This window comes from Mus musculus, chromosome 2 (genome assembly GCF_000001635.26).
Source record: "Mus musculus strain C57BL/6J chromosome 2, GRCm38.p6 C57BL/6J".
NCBI classification, from domain to species: Eukaryota; Metazoa; Chordata; class Mammalia; order Rodentia; family Muridae; genus Mus; species Mus musculus.
In genome coordinates this window covers 53,147,733-53,163,015 of record NC_000068.7, presented here as the reverse complement: position 1 = coordinate 53,163,015, position 15,283 = coordinate 53,147,733, and the positions used below count along the sequence as shown (strand labels likewise).

General features: G+C 33.6%; 1 protein-coding gene across 10 annotated transcripts in view; it reads left to right on the top strand.

The window, feature by feature from the left end:
- Prpf40a (pre-mRNA processing factor 40A) overlaps positions 1–15,283 on the top strand; it is a 56,737-nt gene that overhangs the window by 28,423 nt on the left and 13,031 nt on the right. For 6 of the 10 annotated variants that reach the window (NM_001371018.1, NM_001371017.1, NM_018785.3 and 3 more), the window contains 11 exons: positions 2,130–2,240; positions 3,338–3,458; positions 3,700–3,753; positions 5,099–5,123; positions 6,031–6,393; positions 8,944–9,052; positions 9,488–9,552; positions 9,894–10,058; positions 10,462–10,570; positions 11,187–11,337; positions 12,245–12,378. In NM_001371018.1, the coding sequence (NP_001357947.1) occupies positions 2,130–2,240; positions 3,338–3,458; positions 3,700–3,753; positions 5,099–5,123; positions 6,031–6,393; positions 8,944–9,052; positions 9,488–9,552; positions 9,894–10,058; positions 10,462–10,570; positions 11,187–11,337; positions 12,245–12,378 (1,407 nt within the window). The remainder of the gene's footprint in view (positions 1–2,129; positions 2,241–3,337; positions 3,459–3,699; positions 3,754–5,098; positions 5,124–6,030; positions 6,394–8,943; positions 9,053–9,487; positions 9,553–9,893; positions 10,059–10,461; positions 10,571–11,186; positions 11,338–12,244; positions 12,379–15,283) is intronic. The other 4 variants (NM_001371020.1, NM_001371019.1, NM_001371016.1 and 1 more) reach the window with 1 other exon arrangement.

Genomic DNA, 15,283 nt, shown 5'->3' with positions numbered 1-15,283 from the left:
TAGACTTGTCAAGTGTAATGTTATCAGTGGCAAGGCTTCGTGTGTTCTTAAAACTTGCCATTTCAGAGCATTGTACGTGGTGGGCTGGCAGAATCCCACTTAGCTACAGAGGCTGCATTCTTGGTGATGACCCCCAATTGCCTCTGAATGGAAGAAACATTCAGAGCCCCGTTCGTTCCCTTGAAAGCATGAATAGAGACAACTAGGAATTTTGCCTGTAGAGCCTTCCCAGCAGTAAATTAACTAACTGCGTTCTCTCTTTGAGAGAAAGGAAGCGTCTTTAACACTGATCAGTCCACTAGACTTAGCAGCAGAGCATAAACTTGTGTCTTCTAAGGCCCATAAATGGGTAGATTGTGGGCTCTTGCACTCCGTGGTAACAGATAGGTGATGAGGCACACTTCTCCCTTAACATTGTCCATTTTATCACCAGTGCTACTGTGCTCTAGTGGATGATACTATAACTGAGCAACTAATATAACAATGTCTTATCTAGTGTGTAATTTTTAATGAGCTAATACATACATAGGCCTAGCATACATTTAGAATCATCATCCACTCCTCAAATAGTTTTTCACTGAAGTGTCTTTTCACATGTGTTCTTTTCTGCCCAGAGTAACCCATGCTACCTACCACCCTGGACTTCACATACCTGTTTTTTCATACAGCTAGTCATATTTAAATTCATCTTTATCTTTGTATATTTACACCTACATGTACCGCCAAAATCACATTGCATCCATGTTGCATGAACATACATGACTGGCATATCATAACTGCTTCCCGTGTGTAAATGGAACCTCTGAAGGTATATAATATGCAAGTATGAGTGTTTATTTACATCTGTACCCAATATTCTCTTGTTTGTTCTGTAAAATGCTGTGTTAGATACGTGCCTTTGCATTTTGTTTTTGCAGCTTAGTATCCATGGTATTTGTTTCAACTGAACTTTAATCCCTTTTTTCTCTGTGTCTGCATACTAATATGTAATGTGGTCTCTGATACAAAACATTTAATTGAATTACTAACCAAATTATTTTTATTTTTGTTCTCAAGTACAATATTGCTATCAAAAACATGGTATATGCAACCTCATTTATTCATAGGAATTATATTCCTATGGAAGGTTACAGTTGGCAAAAAGGTATAACTAAGATTATTCTAGTTTTCTCGGGAGGGGAAAGTAGCCTTACTCTTAGAAAATTTAAAGAATATTACAATTACTTTGTTTTCCTTTTTATGCAAGCACACAGTGATAATAATCAGTCCTAATAGATTTGTCAATAAGTGTAAAATAAAATCTTAGTGTTGAATAAGCAAGTGATAACATTTGCTTTTTTATTTCTTATTGTTATATATAGTAATCTTATATTTTTAAAAGTAGAATGTAAATCATCTTTGTAGCCTTCATCAACCATGGTTAAATTTATTACTATATGAAAAGCTGATTACAAGAAAAGACCAACTTGAAAGTCAAACAACATTAGAAGTATCATGGCTGAGGCTTTTTTTCAAGTTTTAGTAGACTAATGAGTTATTCTGTTATTAGATCTTTGTTTAGGAGTAGATTTACATTTAGTTTCACATGAAAATCTCATATTTTGGGCTTGAAATATTTGGATTCAGGTTTTTTTTTCCCCCTTCTCATGTTAACTTGCTCATGGTTTTTGCAATAAACCTTTTTTAATTTTCCAGTTTTGTTTAACTGTTCTTATAGGGGACCAATTTAGAACTTTGTCCAAGTACCTGTAGGTTGTGTGGGGGGGGGGGGGAGGGGTCTTTCAAATTAGACCAGATAAATGCATATTACATCTATATTTAGTTTGTATATTGTATTCACTGGAGAAGATGCATATTTCTGGAGGATTAGCTTGTGCAAAGGGCAAAATGTTACTGTTCTTCTGAGAGCAGTCATGGCATTCCAAAGCCGTAATTGATCTCTTCTACCTTTGGGTTAATTTTAAATGTTCTCTTTTCCAATTCCTTTTCTACTTCTATTGACAAATTATTACGTGTGACTTGAACTGTTAAAATAGTCATTTTATACTTATTCTTGGTGTTTTGCATGCTTGCTACCTCATAGATATTCACTGCTGAATAATTTACATGTTAATAATTTTTCCCTTTAGAAATCAATGTGGACAGAACATAAATCACCTGATGGAAGGACTTATTATTACAATACTGAAACAAAACAGTCTACCTGGGAAAAGCCAGATGATCTTAAAACACCTGCTGAGGTAAATGTTTGAAGACTAGGAATCAGAACTGTTAAGTAGCTTGGGTATAATTTTATATTAAGCTCCAAAGAACAGTTCTTCTGTGTCTCTAATTATTTAGGACATTGGGTGGAGAGGGCTAATGTAGTTAGAATAATAAGCAAGAAGAATAAAATTTGTTTTCCTATATGAACATACTTTGTTTAGTATCGTCCTATGTTCAAAGGTATCTTCAAGAATAAATTGAAGAGTAAGCAGTTTTCTTCAGTACAGGATGACCTGTATGGTTTTAAAAGACATGTTAACAGTTCCAGTTAACCATGGAGTTTGATATATTGAAATTAAATAATCTAAAAAATACTGTCTTGACTTAGAGTGGAATATTTTCTCTTTGTCAAGATGCCTCTGAAAGCATATTATTTTGTACTATACACTTTAACATCCAAAATCTATAAATATGATAAAAATAAAATTGAAGCAATAAATTAAGCAATATTGCCTGTCTTAATAGTCATGCTCAGAAAGAGATGATCTTTTTCACTGAAGAATGGTTTACCTAGCCAGTGGTATTTCATTTTTATTTCCCTTACCTAAAGATGGTAAAGTGTTTTCCACACACTGTAGTACCCTGTAGTCTAATATGTACATAGTGTTTGAGAAGGAAGGGTGATAGGTAACATTTATTTCTCATTCAGATATACACTCTCTCAGAGTTACAACAAATTAATTGACTATGAAACTAAAGCATTAGGATAGATGAATCAGGTTTCACTTTTCCCCAAACTTTCTATTTGTCTTATTTGTATTAAATATGAATACTCCATTCAGTAATTATGGCTGATGGTTTTTAATATGTGAATGTAAGAGGGGATGTACACACAGTTGAAATTCAAGTAGATGCCTAACTTTAAGGAAGCATCATTGCACTTCCTAAATATATTATCTTTGACAAATTATTTTCTCTTCAATAGTTAAATCATATATTCAGTAGTCGACAGCTCTCATGCTATGAATGTATGTAGAGTTTCATAGGTAGACAATGTCTGGTAAAAACAAGTGCAGATAATCAGCAGTGCTGAATATGTTACTATTTGCTGAAAGCTTTTTCCCTTCTTTAGCAACTATTGTCTAAATGCCCATGGAAAGAGTACAAATCTGATTCCGGGAAGCCTTATTACTATAATTCTCAAACAAAGGAGTCCCGCTGGGCCAAACCTAAGGAACTTGAAGATCTTGAAGGTAAGATGGGAAAACAATTCTACTGGGAAGTTGTTGTGCATATATCAGTCACCTGGAAACAGTCCTCCCTGAATAGGATTATTCAAACTAAGGCCTTATTCTTTTTTAAAAAATAATTAAAGTTTATGCAAATTTTAAATGATGTAACATTTTTTGTGGGCTCTTATTTTCTTGTTGCTCTAGATCTCAGTTCTATAGATTTTAAATAGATTTTTATTTGATTTGATTCCATTGAAACTAGGATACCAGAATACCATTGTTGCTGGAGGTCTTATTACAAAATCAAACCTGCATGGTGAGCTGCTTTGATAATTCATTTTCTGTTATATTTAACATTTAGAGTATGTCACTAATTTTCACTAACCATGAATGGATAGATCTGCAGTGAAAGACATTTAATTCAAACAATTACTTCTATATAAGAGTTATATTATAAATGAGCTTAAAGGTTTTAAAATTGGGTTTGATATTTTAAATAGACATGAATATTGAACAAGGTCACGTACAAACTTCTAGTATCCCTCAGAATATTGGTGCATACATGGGACATGTGATTAAGCTTAATCATGATATTAGGTAGTAGTTGATCTTGAGTCAGTTATTTTGTCCATATATTATCGGATTTCAGTTAATACTGATTTTGTTTTAGTATCATGAAAAATGGTTTCAATGTTTTTTTCTGAAAGTTAAGTTAAATGAATATATAAATTATATATTTTATAGGAGGAAGGCTTAGTTACTCAGTACCATCAAAAGTTTAGGAAAGATTGTTATCTAACAATACTCAGCATAAAATAACACTTTGTGATGTGATTACTCTCCTTAAAATATAATCCTTTACTAAATTGATCTAGATCAGCTAGGTAAAAGGTTATGATCATATATGAGTACCTCTTATGTGGATTTTTTGCATCTTAAAATAGATTTTTCAGAAATATTCTCCTTTAAGAAGTGATAAATTTTAAAATACATTCATAGACTTAGGCTTATATCATTGTCTACATGGAGCACCTCATTCTCTAGTGATACAAAATTACAGATACGTGTCTCACCAGCAGATTTAAAATTTACCTCAGCCTAGAATAATGCAAAGAAATATTGAGTATTCAAATCTTTAAAGTTCTATCTAAATTGTCTGAGCATGAGCTTATAATAATTTTACCAATAGAATCCCAAATTGTTCATCTACAGAATATCTGTCAAGCTCATTTCTGATATGACTACAAATGGTTGGTTTGCATAGTTGCTTATCTGCTTATCAGTGCTAGTAGGAAAAATGGGCCAGAAATCTCATGAGTTCAGTATCAGTTTAAATGTAGTATCTTTAAAAAGTAGTCTCCTGCCTGGAGACAGTACTATTGTATGCATTGTATTGTGTGAGTGTGCTTGTATGGCCAGTAGCTTCTGGAGTCATCAGCATTGGAGGAGACTGCTCAGCAGTTACAATCGCTGTTGTAAAGTTTCAATGTTGCATTGAGGCTTTGAAACTCAAGTAAATACTTGCACTTTAAAGCGAGTTTTAAATTGTCGGGTGATAAATTAGATCCGATGAAATTATGATACTTTCATCTCCTTTTAGAGTTTGTTTTCAATGGTTATATTTAAAAACTAGTAGATAACTTTTCTGTTTTCTTTACTAGCCATGATCAAAGCTGAAGAAAGCAGGTAAGCAATTTTGAAAATCAGTATGGTTTACAAATTTGGCCATTTCTATCGCATTCATGTTTTAGATGTCCACTTTTTAAAAAGGATATGAATGCTGTTTAATTGGATTAGGGTAATGGTTTGATGTCTTTGGAAGGTTTTATGGAGGTTGTTAAAAGGGAAATATATTTACTCAAGTGTATGTTTTGCTAAACAAGTACTTTAATATGGGATGCACTGTTTGTGAATTAAGTTTCTCATTTTGGGAATGAGTGATTATATATCTCTGTTATAAAACTAATTTTTTTTGTCATCCTGAGGAATAGAACCACAGCCTTGCGTATGTTGGCAATCAACTACTGAGCTATATAAAGTTTCCCTTTACTTGACTTCCTGAGCCTTACGAGTTTTGATATATATCAAATATGTTATTCAAAGTAACAGACTGAGGTTTTATTGAAGTAATTGGACATTAGGAAATACAAGCATTTATATCAATGCCAATTGCAGGTTACTGTGCAGGTTTGATGAAAGCAAAATAGTGGTAGAAGTTGGAAGTGGTAACAATGCACAGTGGGAAGAATACAGTACTGCCTGAGGCTCATGTATCTGAGCCCAACCTACACAGTATGACTAGGTATTCTCTAAAACAAACATATGTTTAATATAGTCTTATTCTGTGGTCTTTTAGGATGGCTTTCTAGTTTACTGTCAATGATTTGTTTAGCCCTTTGTTCCATTAGTGTTGCAACTTTATAATTGGCTTTATTTACCAGTACTGTATTGAAATGACCAGTTCTCGTGTTCTCTCTCTTTCTCTCTCTCCTCACTCTCTCTCTCTCTCTCTCCCCCCCTCCCTCCCTCCTTCCCTTTCCCTCCCCTTTTCTATTCCTTTTATTCCCTCCCTTTCCTCTCTTTTAATGTATAGCAAGCAAGAAGAATGTACTACAGCATCAACAGCCCCAGTTCCTACAACAGAAATTCCTACCACTATGAGCACCATGGCTGCTGCAGAAGCAGCGGCTGCTGTTGTTGCAGCTGCTGCAGCTGCTGCAGCAGCAGCTAATGCCAATACTTCCACCACACCTACTAATACTGTGGGAAGTGTTCCAGTTGCTCCTGAACCTGAGGTTACTTCCATTGTTGCTACTGCTGTAGATAATGAAAATACAGTAACTGTATCAACTGAAGAGCAAGCACAGCTTGCTAATACCACAGCTATTCAAGATCTCAGTGGTGATATATCCAGTAACACTGGAGAGGAACCAGCTAAACAAGAAACTGTCTCCGAGTAAGTTTAGTAACTCAGACTTTTGCAAATCAATGCCTGACTTAAAATATAAGAACTTGTTAATTTAGTCAATAATCATTAAATGTTTAAGTAAAAACTTAAGTTTTTCTAATGTTGATCCATTTCAAATCGTTGAATTTCAGTGGTGTCATGCCACCAAACTTTTGAAAGTAATCTGTTAAAGTTATGATCTTACGTTGATTTGCACTGAGTATAGGGTGTGGCACAAATTTAAAAGAATACATTCTATATCTATCAATGTACTATATGAAATCAAAATCAAGGCAAAAAGGAAAAAATCCGCAGTTTGCAAACTTCGAGTATTTTAAATAAAGGCTTGGTATAATGCCCTGGTTGGTTTATTTTTGGTAAGGGGTTATTTATATGTTTGTTTTTCCCTTTTTGTTTTATGTGCTCAGTACAGCACTGCCAAGAAGTACTGAAGATTGCTGTGGAAGATCAGAAACTCTGCCAAATAGAGTAGAATTAAACTTGTTTTCATTCTTTTTGGCTTATTGATGGTGTTTGATTTTTCAGCCTATTGTAAATAAATTGAAAAATGCAAACAGCTTTTTTCAAAAATGTCTCAGAAGAGAGAAGGCACTTTATATAGGAATCAAAATAAGGAAGTCACTTATAACTGCAAAACTTATAATTGATTTTTTTCTACCATATGATGCAAGGTATAAATGGGAGACTAATCTAACCAAAACTTATTATCCAGTTACTGTTAGTCCCACTGCCTCCATCTCTCCACTCCTTAGTATAATGTTTCTTCTCTCATGTTAATTTCACAAATAACTATATAGTGTTTTAATATCAAGATATTTAAAAAGAAATGAGATGGTATATTTGGAGACAATTAAGATTAAAGGTCACATTTTCCTTTTTTTTGACCTTGGCTATACATCTATTTAGGTATATAATTCAAGCGTGTGTGTGTGTGTGTGTGTGTGTGTGTGTGTGTGTGTGTGTGTGTACATATCCACACATGTACATATATCATACATTTTCTTTTATTATTTATTTTATGTATATACGTAGCTGTCTTCAGACACACCAAAAGAGGCCATCAGATCCCATTACAAGTGGTTGTGAGCCACTATGTAGTTTTTGGGAATTGAATTCAGGACCTCTGGAAGAGCAGTCAGTCACTAAGCCATCTCTCCAGCCCCTATATCTTACATTTTCTGCATACATAAAGGTCCTTCATCATGTCAAGTGTTGATGACATGATATGAGCTTTTGAGTTATCATTCTCCTACATATTATGCTTGAACTTTTTGAATACTAAAGTACTGAGATGCTCAAAATACTTTATGCAACTTGACATGATAATTGCATGTAATTTGTGCATATCCTCATTCATATATGTATATTTCTATTACTTTTAGTACATAATACAATGTAATTTACATGATATCATTACTTTAGGAATAATAAGAAATTCCTGTATTCTTCACAGTTATGTTTTATTTATCTTTTTATCTTGCTGCTGCATTCATTTATGTGGATGTAGAATTTATTTTTCATAATTTTAACAACTATTCTTTCTTGGTAGCTTTTCAGTATTCATGAATCCTAATTTCTTTTTTTTTTTTTTTTTTTTTTTTTAAGGATTTATTTTTATTTATTATATGTAAGTACACTGTAGCTGTCTTCAGACACTCCAGAAGAGGGCGTCAGATCTTGTTACAGATGGTTGTGAGCCACCATGTGGTTGCTGGGATTTGAACTCTGGACCTTCGGAAGAGCAGTCGGGTGCTCTTACCCACTGAGCCATCTCACCAGCCCGAATCCTAATTTCTTAATAATTTTAATTAACTTGTATGTAAGGACACATAAAGAATGATAAATTTCCATATATCACATTCTTATATCAGTAGCTATTGCAGCATCAAGTCCATCATAGTGACTTTATAGTGAACTAAAGTTTTTAAATTTAGTGTGGAATCCCAAACAAGGAGTTGATAATTTTGTATTAAATTAATTCTTTTTGAATTATTTTTCACAATATTCCAAATAATATTTGTTTGGAGTTCTGGGTTACAGAGTTACTTGGCACTTGTGTGACAGTATATTATCAGCCAAAAACAACATAAGAATAAATTAGCATTGTTGTATTCTATTAATTCTGTGTTTGCAAAATTAAATAAGCTGAATTTTGCTAATTGATCCTCTTATGTTGCTCTCTTCACTGGTTGTAGGTTTTATTATCACATACAAAATTATCAGGGATTAAATGTGAAATGTGAATAAGTATGATGGGCTATTTATTAACATGCAGACTAGTGATGTACATCAGCTTAGTGCAGTTCCATGTTATGTTCTGGCCTTTACAAAGGGTCTGATAACTGATGCTACAAAAATTCTTTAACTTTATGTCCTTGGCCTCAGACAGTTGTATTTATAGGGTTAATGTAAGAAACTTTCTTTTGAATTTGTCAAGTTTTAGATCAGCTTCAAACAGCTAAATGATAAGGAGATTTTACTCAGTAGAAAACAGTGATTGAAATTATGAATAGCGTGTTTAAATTTCTGTCTCTCTAGTTTTACTCCTAAAAAAGAAGAGGAAGAGAGCCAACCAGCAAAAAAAACATATACTTGGAATACAAAGGAGGAGGCAAAGCAAGCATTTAAAGAATTATTGAAAGAAAAGGTATTCTAGATTTTTTTAAGTATCGTAATAATTTCCTAATAAATGTTCACTTTGATGCCTTTATTTAAAATACTAATCTCTAGAACTGTTGTAACTGACAGCAAACTAAATTTGTTGTGTTTTAATTGAACGCTTTTGTGAAACTTAAAAAGGTATTAATTTCACAAGCATATTTTTGCCTTGATGTTTAAGATTTTTTTCAAAAAACTTAAATCATCCTTTTATTGATGGACTAATACAGAAAAATACTGTTTCAATTTCAGTGTGAATTTGTTTTCACAAAATTGCTTCATTAAAAATGGCTTTAGACTTTAAAAAAATCTACAAAAGGAGGTGCTTGGTATTTGCAGTGAGCATTATACTTGCCTTCCCATGACACTGTTACTCTCTGTGTTCTTGTATTCAATACTCATTTTTCCTTTAAATCATTTTCAGCGGGTGCCCTCCAATGCTTCATGGGAGCAGGCTATGAAAATGATCATAAATGATCCTCGGTACAGGTAATATGACGGTTTATAAATTTACTTTTTACGTTAATCTTAGGGTACTTAAAGTTGTATAAAATAGTATAACTCCATAAAGAGTTATTGTTCATAGCTTTGTAGTTGGCATAAATAGAGGTATTTTATGTGTGCTACAGCCAAAAACCCAAAAGACTTGTCCTACAATCTGAGCACCATGCTACACATGAAATTGGCTTTTTAGAAGCGTTTTACATCTTCAATAAATTATACAAATATTCTTAATATATGTATGAAACTTTTTTCCAAAGCCTTTACATTTGCTTCTCCAGCGTTTATTCTTATTCTTGTATGATTATTATTTTATTATTATTATTCAGTGCTTTAGCAAAGCTGAGTGAGAAAAAGCAGGCCTTTAATGCCTATAAAGTCCAGACGGAGAAAGAGGAAAAAGAAGAAGCAAGATCAAAATACAAAGAAGCTAAGGAATCTTTTCAGCGTTTTCTTGAAAATCATGAGAAAATGACTTCCACAACCAGATACAAGTAAGGTTTCTAACGATGTGGAAAGTGATTGTCTGTTGTTTGTGTCCGACGTATTGCCAGCTCGTCCAGAATAGTTGGGAGTGAGCATAGCTGTGGAAATGAGGATGTGGCAGTTCTGTAAGGCACTGCAAGTTTACATAGAAGCCAACTTTTAAGCTATTAATGAGGGAATAAACGTACCACATTAGCTGTTATCTGTTTTACAGTCTGCAGAAGGTGCCTTAATGTAAGAGAAAGAATAGGCTTTGCTCTTCTGTTGAGATTTTATTGTCTGTCATAGAATTTTCCTAAGTAGTGATTTTTAAACTGAACAGTGGAGAGTGTTCATTAACTACCTATGAAAAATGATCTAAAATTAGTACTAATGCATTAAGGAAGTAACATTTGATTTCATAATCACTAGAAAAGCTGAGCAAATGTTTGGGGAGATGGAAGTTTGGAATGCAATTTCAGAGCGTGATCGTCTAGAAATCTATGAAGATGTTTTGTTCTTCCTTTCAAAGAAAGAAAAGGTACTTTTAAAATTATCAGTATTTCAACATTCTGAAGAATATTTTACTTTAAATGATATGACAATTTCTTTACTTAATTTGTATAGTGTATGTTATATATCATATTTATTCATTGGAAGCTATGATAAAGATAAAATGAGTTAACTCAATCTTTTTTCCCTCTTTTCAAAGATAGTAATTATTGTCTAAATCATAGTGAGTACTGATTTATCGGAATATTTATCACTGTTAAATTGTTTTGCCTCCATTCTTAAAGGAAACATGGATGATAGTTCAAATATTACTAAAACTTTAAACATAGTTGAATGACATTGAAGACTTTGGTATTTTACATGCAATGACTGCTTTCAGTAGCCCTCATTATAAAATGTATCTGTACTGCATACTGGTAAGGTTATGGAATAAGGACACAAAAACAAATAGTTTTTGGGCTCTGACTTCAAAGACAGATGGAAAAACTAGAGGTAAGACTCTGTCACAAACAACACTAACAAAAGGTGGTGTTACTAAAGGCTTATGTATTATATTTGAAATATCAGAATATAAAGGAATCTTAAGTAATTGCAATTCAGATGCCTTGTTTGAATGTTAAAAGGTATTCAAACATTCATTGTAGGAACAAGCAAAGCAGCTACGAAAGAGAAATTGGGAAGCCTTAAAAAACATACTTGACAATATGGCTAACGTTACATACTCTACCACTTGGTCTGAAGCCCAGCAGTATCTGATGGATAATCCAACGTTCGCAGAGGATGAAGAGTTACAGAGTAAGAACAATGCCAAGTAGTGCCCTCCAGTCACAAAGTTATTGTCAACTTTTGTATGAAATCAAAATTACTCTGACTTTTTATTTGGTCACTAACTCAATTTTACACAATGATTTGTCTGTCTTGGGGGTGGGAAAAGCTTTATTTACAAATGAGTTCCTTCTAATTGAGTTTTAAATTTAGATTTAGGGGAAAAAATACTTTAAGAGAGATTCCCTATTTTAAAAGTTATCTTTTACAGCTAATTCCTGAAATATGTAAGAAGTCGACCGTTTGCAGATCATTGGTGTCTTCTGAACCCAATGAGGCGCCTGCATGTAAAACTCACAGTGACTCACAGCATGCGCAATGCTTAGTCCCAGCATGCAAATGGGCATTGACCGTGGAATCTCACCCTTCGCTACAGAAATATTAACAGCTGATAGCTGCTGGAGAGGGGCAGGGTGTTCTCTCTAACTCCTAATAACTTGACCATAATCCGTGGAAGACCTCATATCTAAGAATATTTAGTCATGACAGTTGGTCTTGATGGATTTAAAGTAAGGAAGAAAAAGTGGTGACAACAAAGTTAGATAGACGAGTAGAGGGGACATCTGTGAAGAGTTGTGGGGGTGATGAATATGATCAAATGCATATAGGAAGAGCTCTTGAACTAAGCATTTGAAGTGTAACGTAGTGCCCTTTGGGAGGGTAAGCATGATTGCTTCTGTTAGCTAGTCCAGTGCCGTGTGCACGTCCTCCATTCACTCTCTGTAGGATTTGAAGTCTTAACTTGTGTCATTCTAAAATTATGTTTGAATTCAAATACAAGTGGTTTTTTAATACTGAATTGGAAATTTGTAGAGTTTAATGCAAATAAACTGCTTTTCTGTTAATATTTTAATTTTTTATTGGAAACATACTATAGACATGGATAAAGAAGATGCATTAATATGCTTTGAGGAACACATCCGGGCTTTAGAAAAGGAAGAAGAAGAAGAAAAACAGAAGACTTTGTTGAGAGAAAGGAGGAGGCAGCGTAAAAATAGGGAATCTTTTCAGGTAATAGAAAGATGCCTATTCTGCCTTAGGTCTGTATTATAGTCATAGGATGTCAAGAAGAATCAAAGCACTTCTGAGATACTTGTTTCTAGTTCATTACCTAGGCTTTGTGGATGCCCAGTATGTTGAACTCTTTAATTTTTATAATTTAGGTTTTGTTCTTGGACATTTGAGGCGAAGGAATATAGCAAGGTGAAGCAAACATTATTTAACTTGAGCATAAGGCTTTAGCTGAACAACATAGCATAAGGGCTAGGTGGAAACAAGACAAGTGATGGGTGCTTTGTAGCAGTTGATATTTGGTTCCTAAAGAATGTGCTGTACAGCTTAGACATGGAACATAGTTAATCCCTTTACGTGGGAGTTTAAAGTATGTTCTGTAATCAGTAGCTTTTTCACTTCTAGTGGTGGTCTTCCCATTACAAAGAAATGAATTTTTGCTGTTTAAATTTTTATGGGTTTTCTTTGAGATAGGGTCCTAGGTGAGCCAGGCTGTCCTCAGACTTGCTGTGTAGCCCAGACCACTTTTGTACTCTTGATCTTTTTGTTTCCACCTTTCAAGGGCAGGGATTACAGACAAGTGCCACAATGCCTGCCTAAGGTATTTTACCTGTATAACCTGTGTTTTGAAGCTGTTCTTAGTATATCATGTTTGTTGAATATATTCAGGTAAATAAAGAAACGGACTTGGTGAGATACTACTAAGTATAGAGCTAGAATTTAAAACTATACAGTCTTGGTTACAAACAGTCTTTAGTCTTATATTAAACTCTGTATTAGGGTACCAGCAAGGTTGCAGTGGCTTATATAAGCTTGTTACCTGGCATTAATAGTCTGTTTGATCTATTGTTATCATTTAGGGTGGTAGTTCTTAAAATTTCACTTGTGTTAGATTCATGTAAAAGACTTTTTAAAAAACAGTTTACCATGTCAAGTGGTTACTATCTATTGCAATCACAGCCGTTTAAACACTAATTTACCTTTGTTCTATGAAACTCGCTACTCTGGTAAGTTACTTTTTTAGTTCTATGTAGGATTATTCATGTGACTACTAAGAACACAGATTATTAAGTCTCTCCTTAAGATTTCATCCAGTAGATACAGGGTAGGTTTTAATATGTACTAATATTGATGCACTCATATGAATACCAGTGACTTCTAAAGTTGTTTCTGATTGCCTACTTAGTGGGATATATCATTCCTTTGACCTCATTTAGCATGGAAATGATTTCAAAGACCAGTCTTACTACTAAAGCCTATGTTCTGTTTACCTATTTTCATATTCAGTTTTTGAGAATTCAATCTAATTTTCATAGCTAGCTATAAAATAGGCTATCCCTAGTTTTAAGATAGTCAACTATGTGACAAGAAAGAAAGGCTTTTAGGAGAGCCATTAGACTTCTGCAGCTTGTATGCTTCAAGGCCTTTTTAAGATTTTGAGTTTACAATAGTTTAAATTTGAACTAGACATAAAACTAGAAATCTGGGTCATAGAAACTACGACAATATGATACAGAGTACCAAATGCTATTACTGCAGGCCACGAGATTCTAATTAAAGGCCATGTAGGCCTTTAGCTAAGTGTAAAATAGGCTTTAAATCAGATTGATATGCATATAGCATGTTTGTGTTTAAGGTTAAAATAAGTGGTTATTAAATCACTATGTTGGTACTCCTTAAGATATATATGTAATTCAGTAATTTTTTTAGTCCTATTTTACCTTTCAAATTTTCAAAGAATTATTTAGAACTGTAGTAAAATGAATTAAGTGAAACTGTCATTTCCAAAATTAATCATGAGTGGAAAGAACCTATTCAGTAATGTGGTTTGGTGATTACAGTCTTTTTCTTTTGATTTGATTTGATCTGTCAGTTAATACTTACATAATTAAGTTTGTTACATCTTTGCTAGGAACCTGGTGAATTGTTTGTTTGTTTTTTTTAAAGTCTTAAGTCCCATGTTTAATTTGTGTCAGCTGTAATAGAAAGGTTTGAGACAAGTCTTTAAATTGAACAAAGGAAAAATGTGTCACAGAGGGGAAAATGTTGTAAGACAAAAGTAGTGGTCCTCTGAGAATGAGCCCTAGATACAGAGTTACCATTACCTGAGAAGTTACAAAATGCAAATTACTAAACCCTAAAACAAACTTACTAACTAAGATTCTGGTGTGGAGTCTAATGCTATGTTGATTTTATCCTTCAGATGATTGACAAATCCTAAGGGACAGGAAAATCTACAAAATAACAAATAGTTAAAGTTTTTATAGTGTGGAGACTTAAAGATACTGTTTAGTGTGTTACTTAAGATACTTAGTAATCACTAGCATAGTAAAGAGAGTTAAAAGATTGACAAATAGTTGAACATTACAATTAGACTTGAGATATTTTGGTAAGGAAAACCTCAGGACTTCTGTGTTTTATGCTTTGGGATGGATGCAGTGGTTGCACACACTTTTAATCCTTGCACGCTGTTGACAGAAGCAGGTGGATCTCTAAGTGCTCACAGCCAGCCTGGTCTGTCCCCTTTCAAGATCCAGGACAGCCAAGGGTACATGATGAGATCATGTCTTAAAAAGAAAAAAAGGAAAAGAGTGTTTTATGGATAAGAGAAAAATAGTCAAGGGAGAAAATGAAGGAACAATTTAAAGATGAGGGCTATCTCTCAAAATCTATGAACGTTCATAATTCAAACACAGATATAAATAGTAACATAAAGAACAGTATTGGAGGGGAAAAACGGGAACAAGTAAGAAAAGATAATACTGAATTAAATCTGAGGTAGAGATCTTCAACCAAGGAAAATGCTGTTGGTGATCACTATTCAAGGGAAAGTAACACTGGTAATTAGTGAATACCAGCTTTAAAGAAGTTATCAACCCTCCTGTGACAATTTTTCAACTGGAAA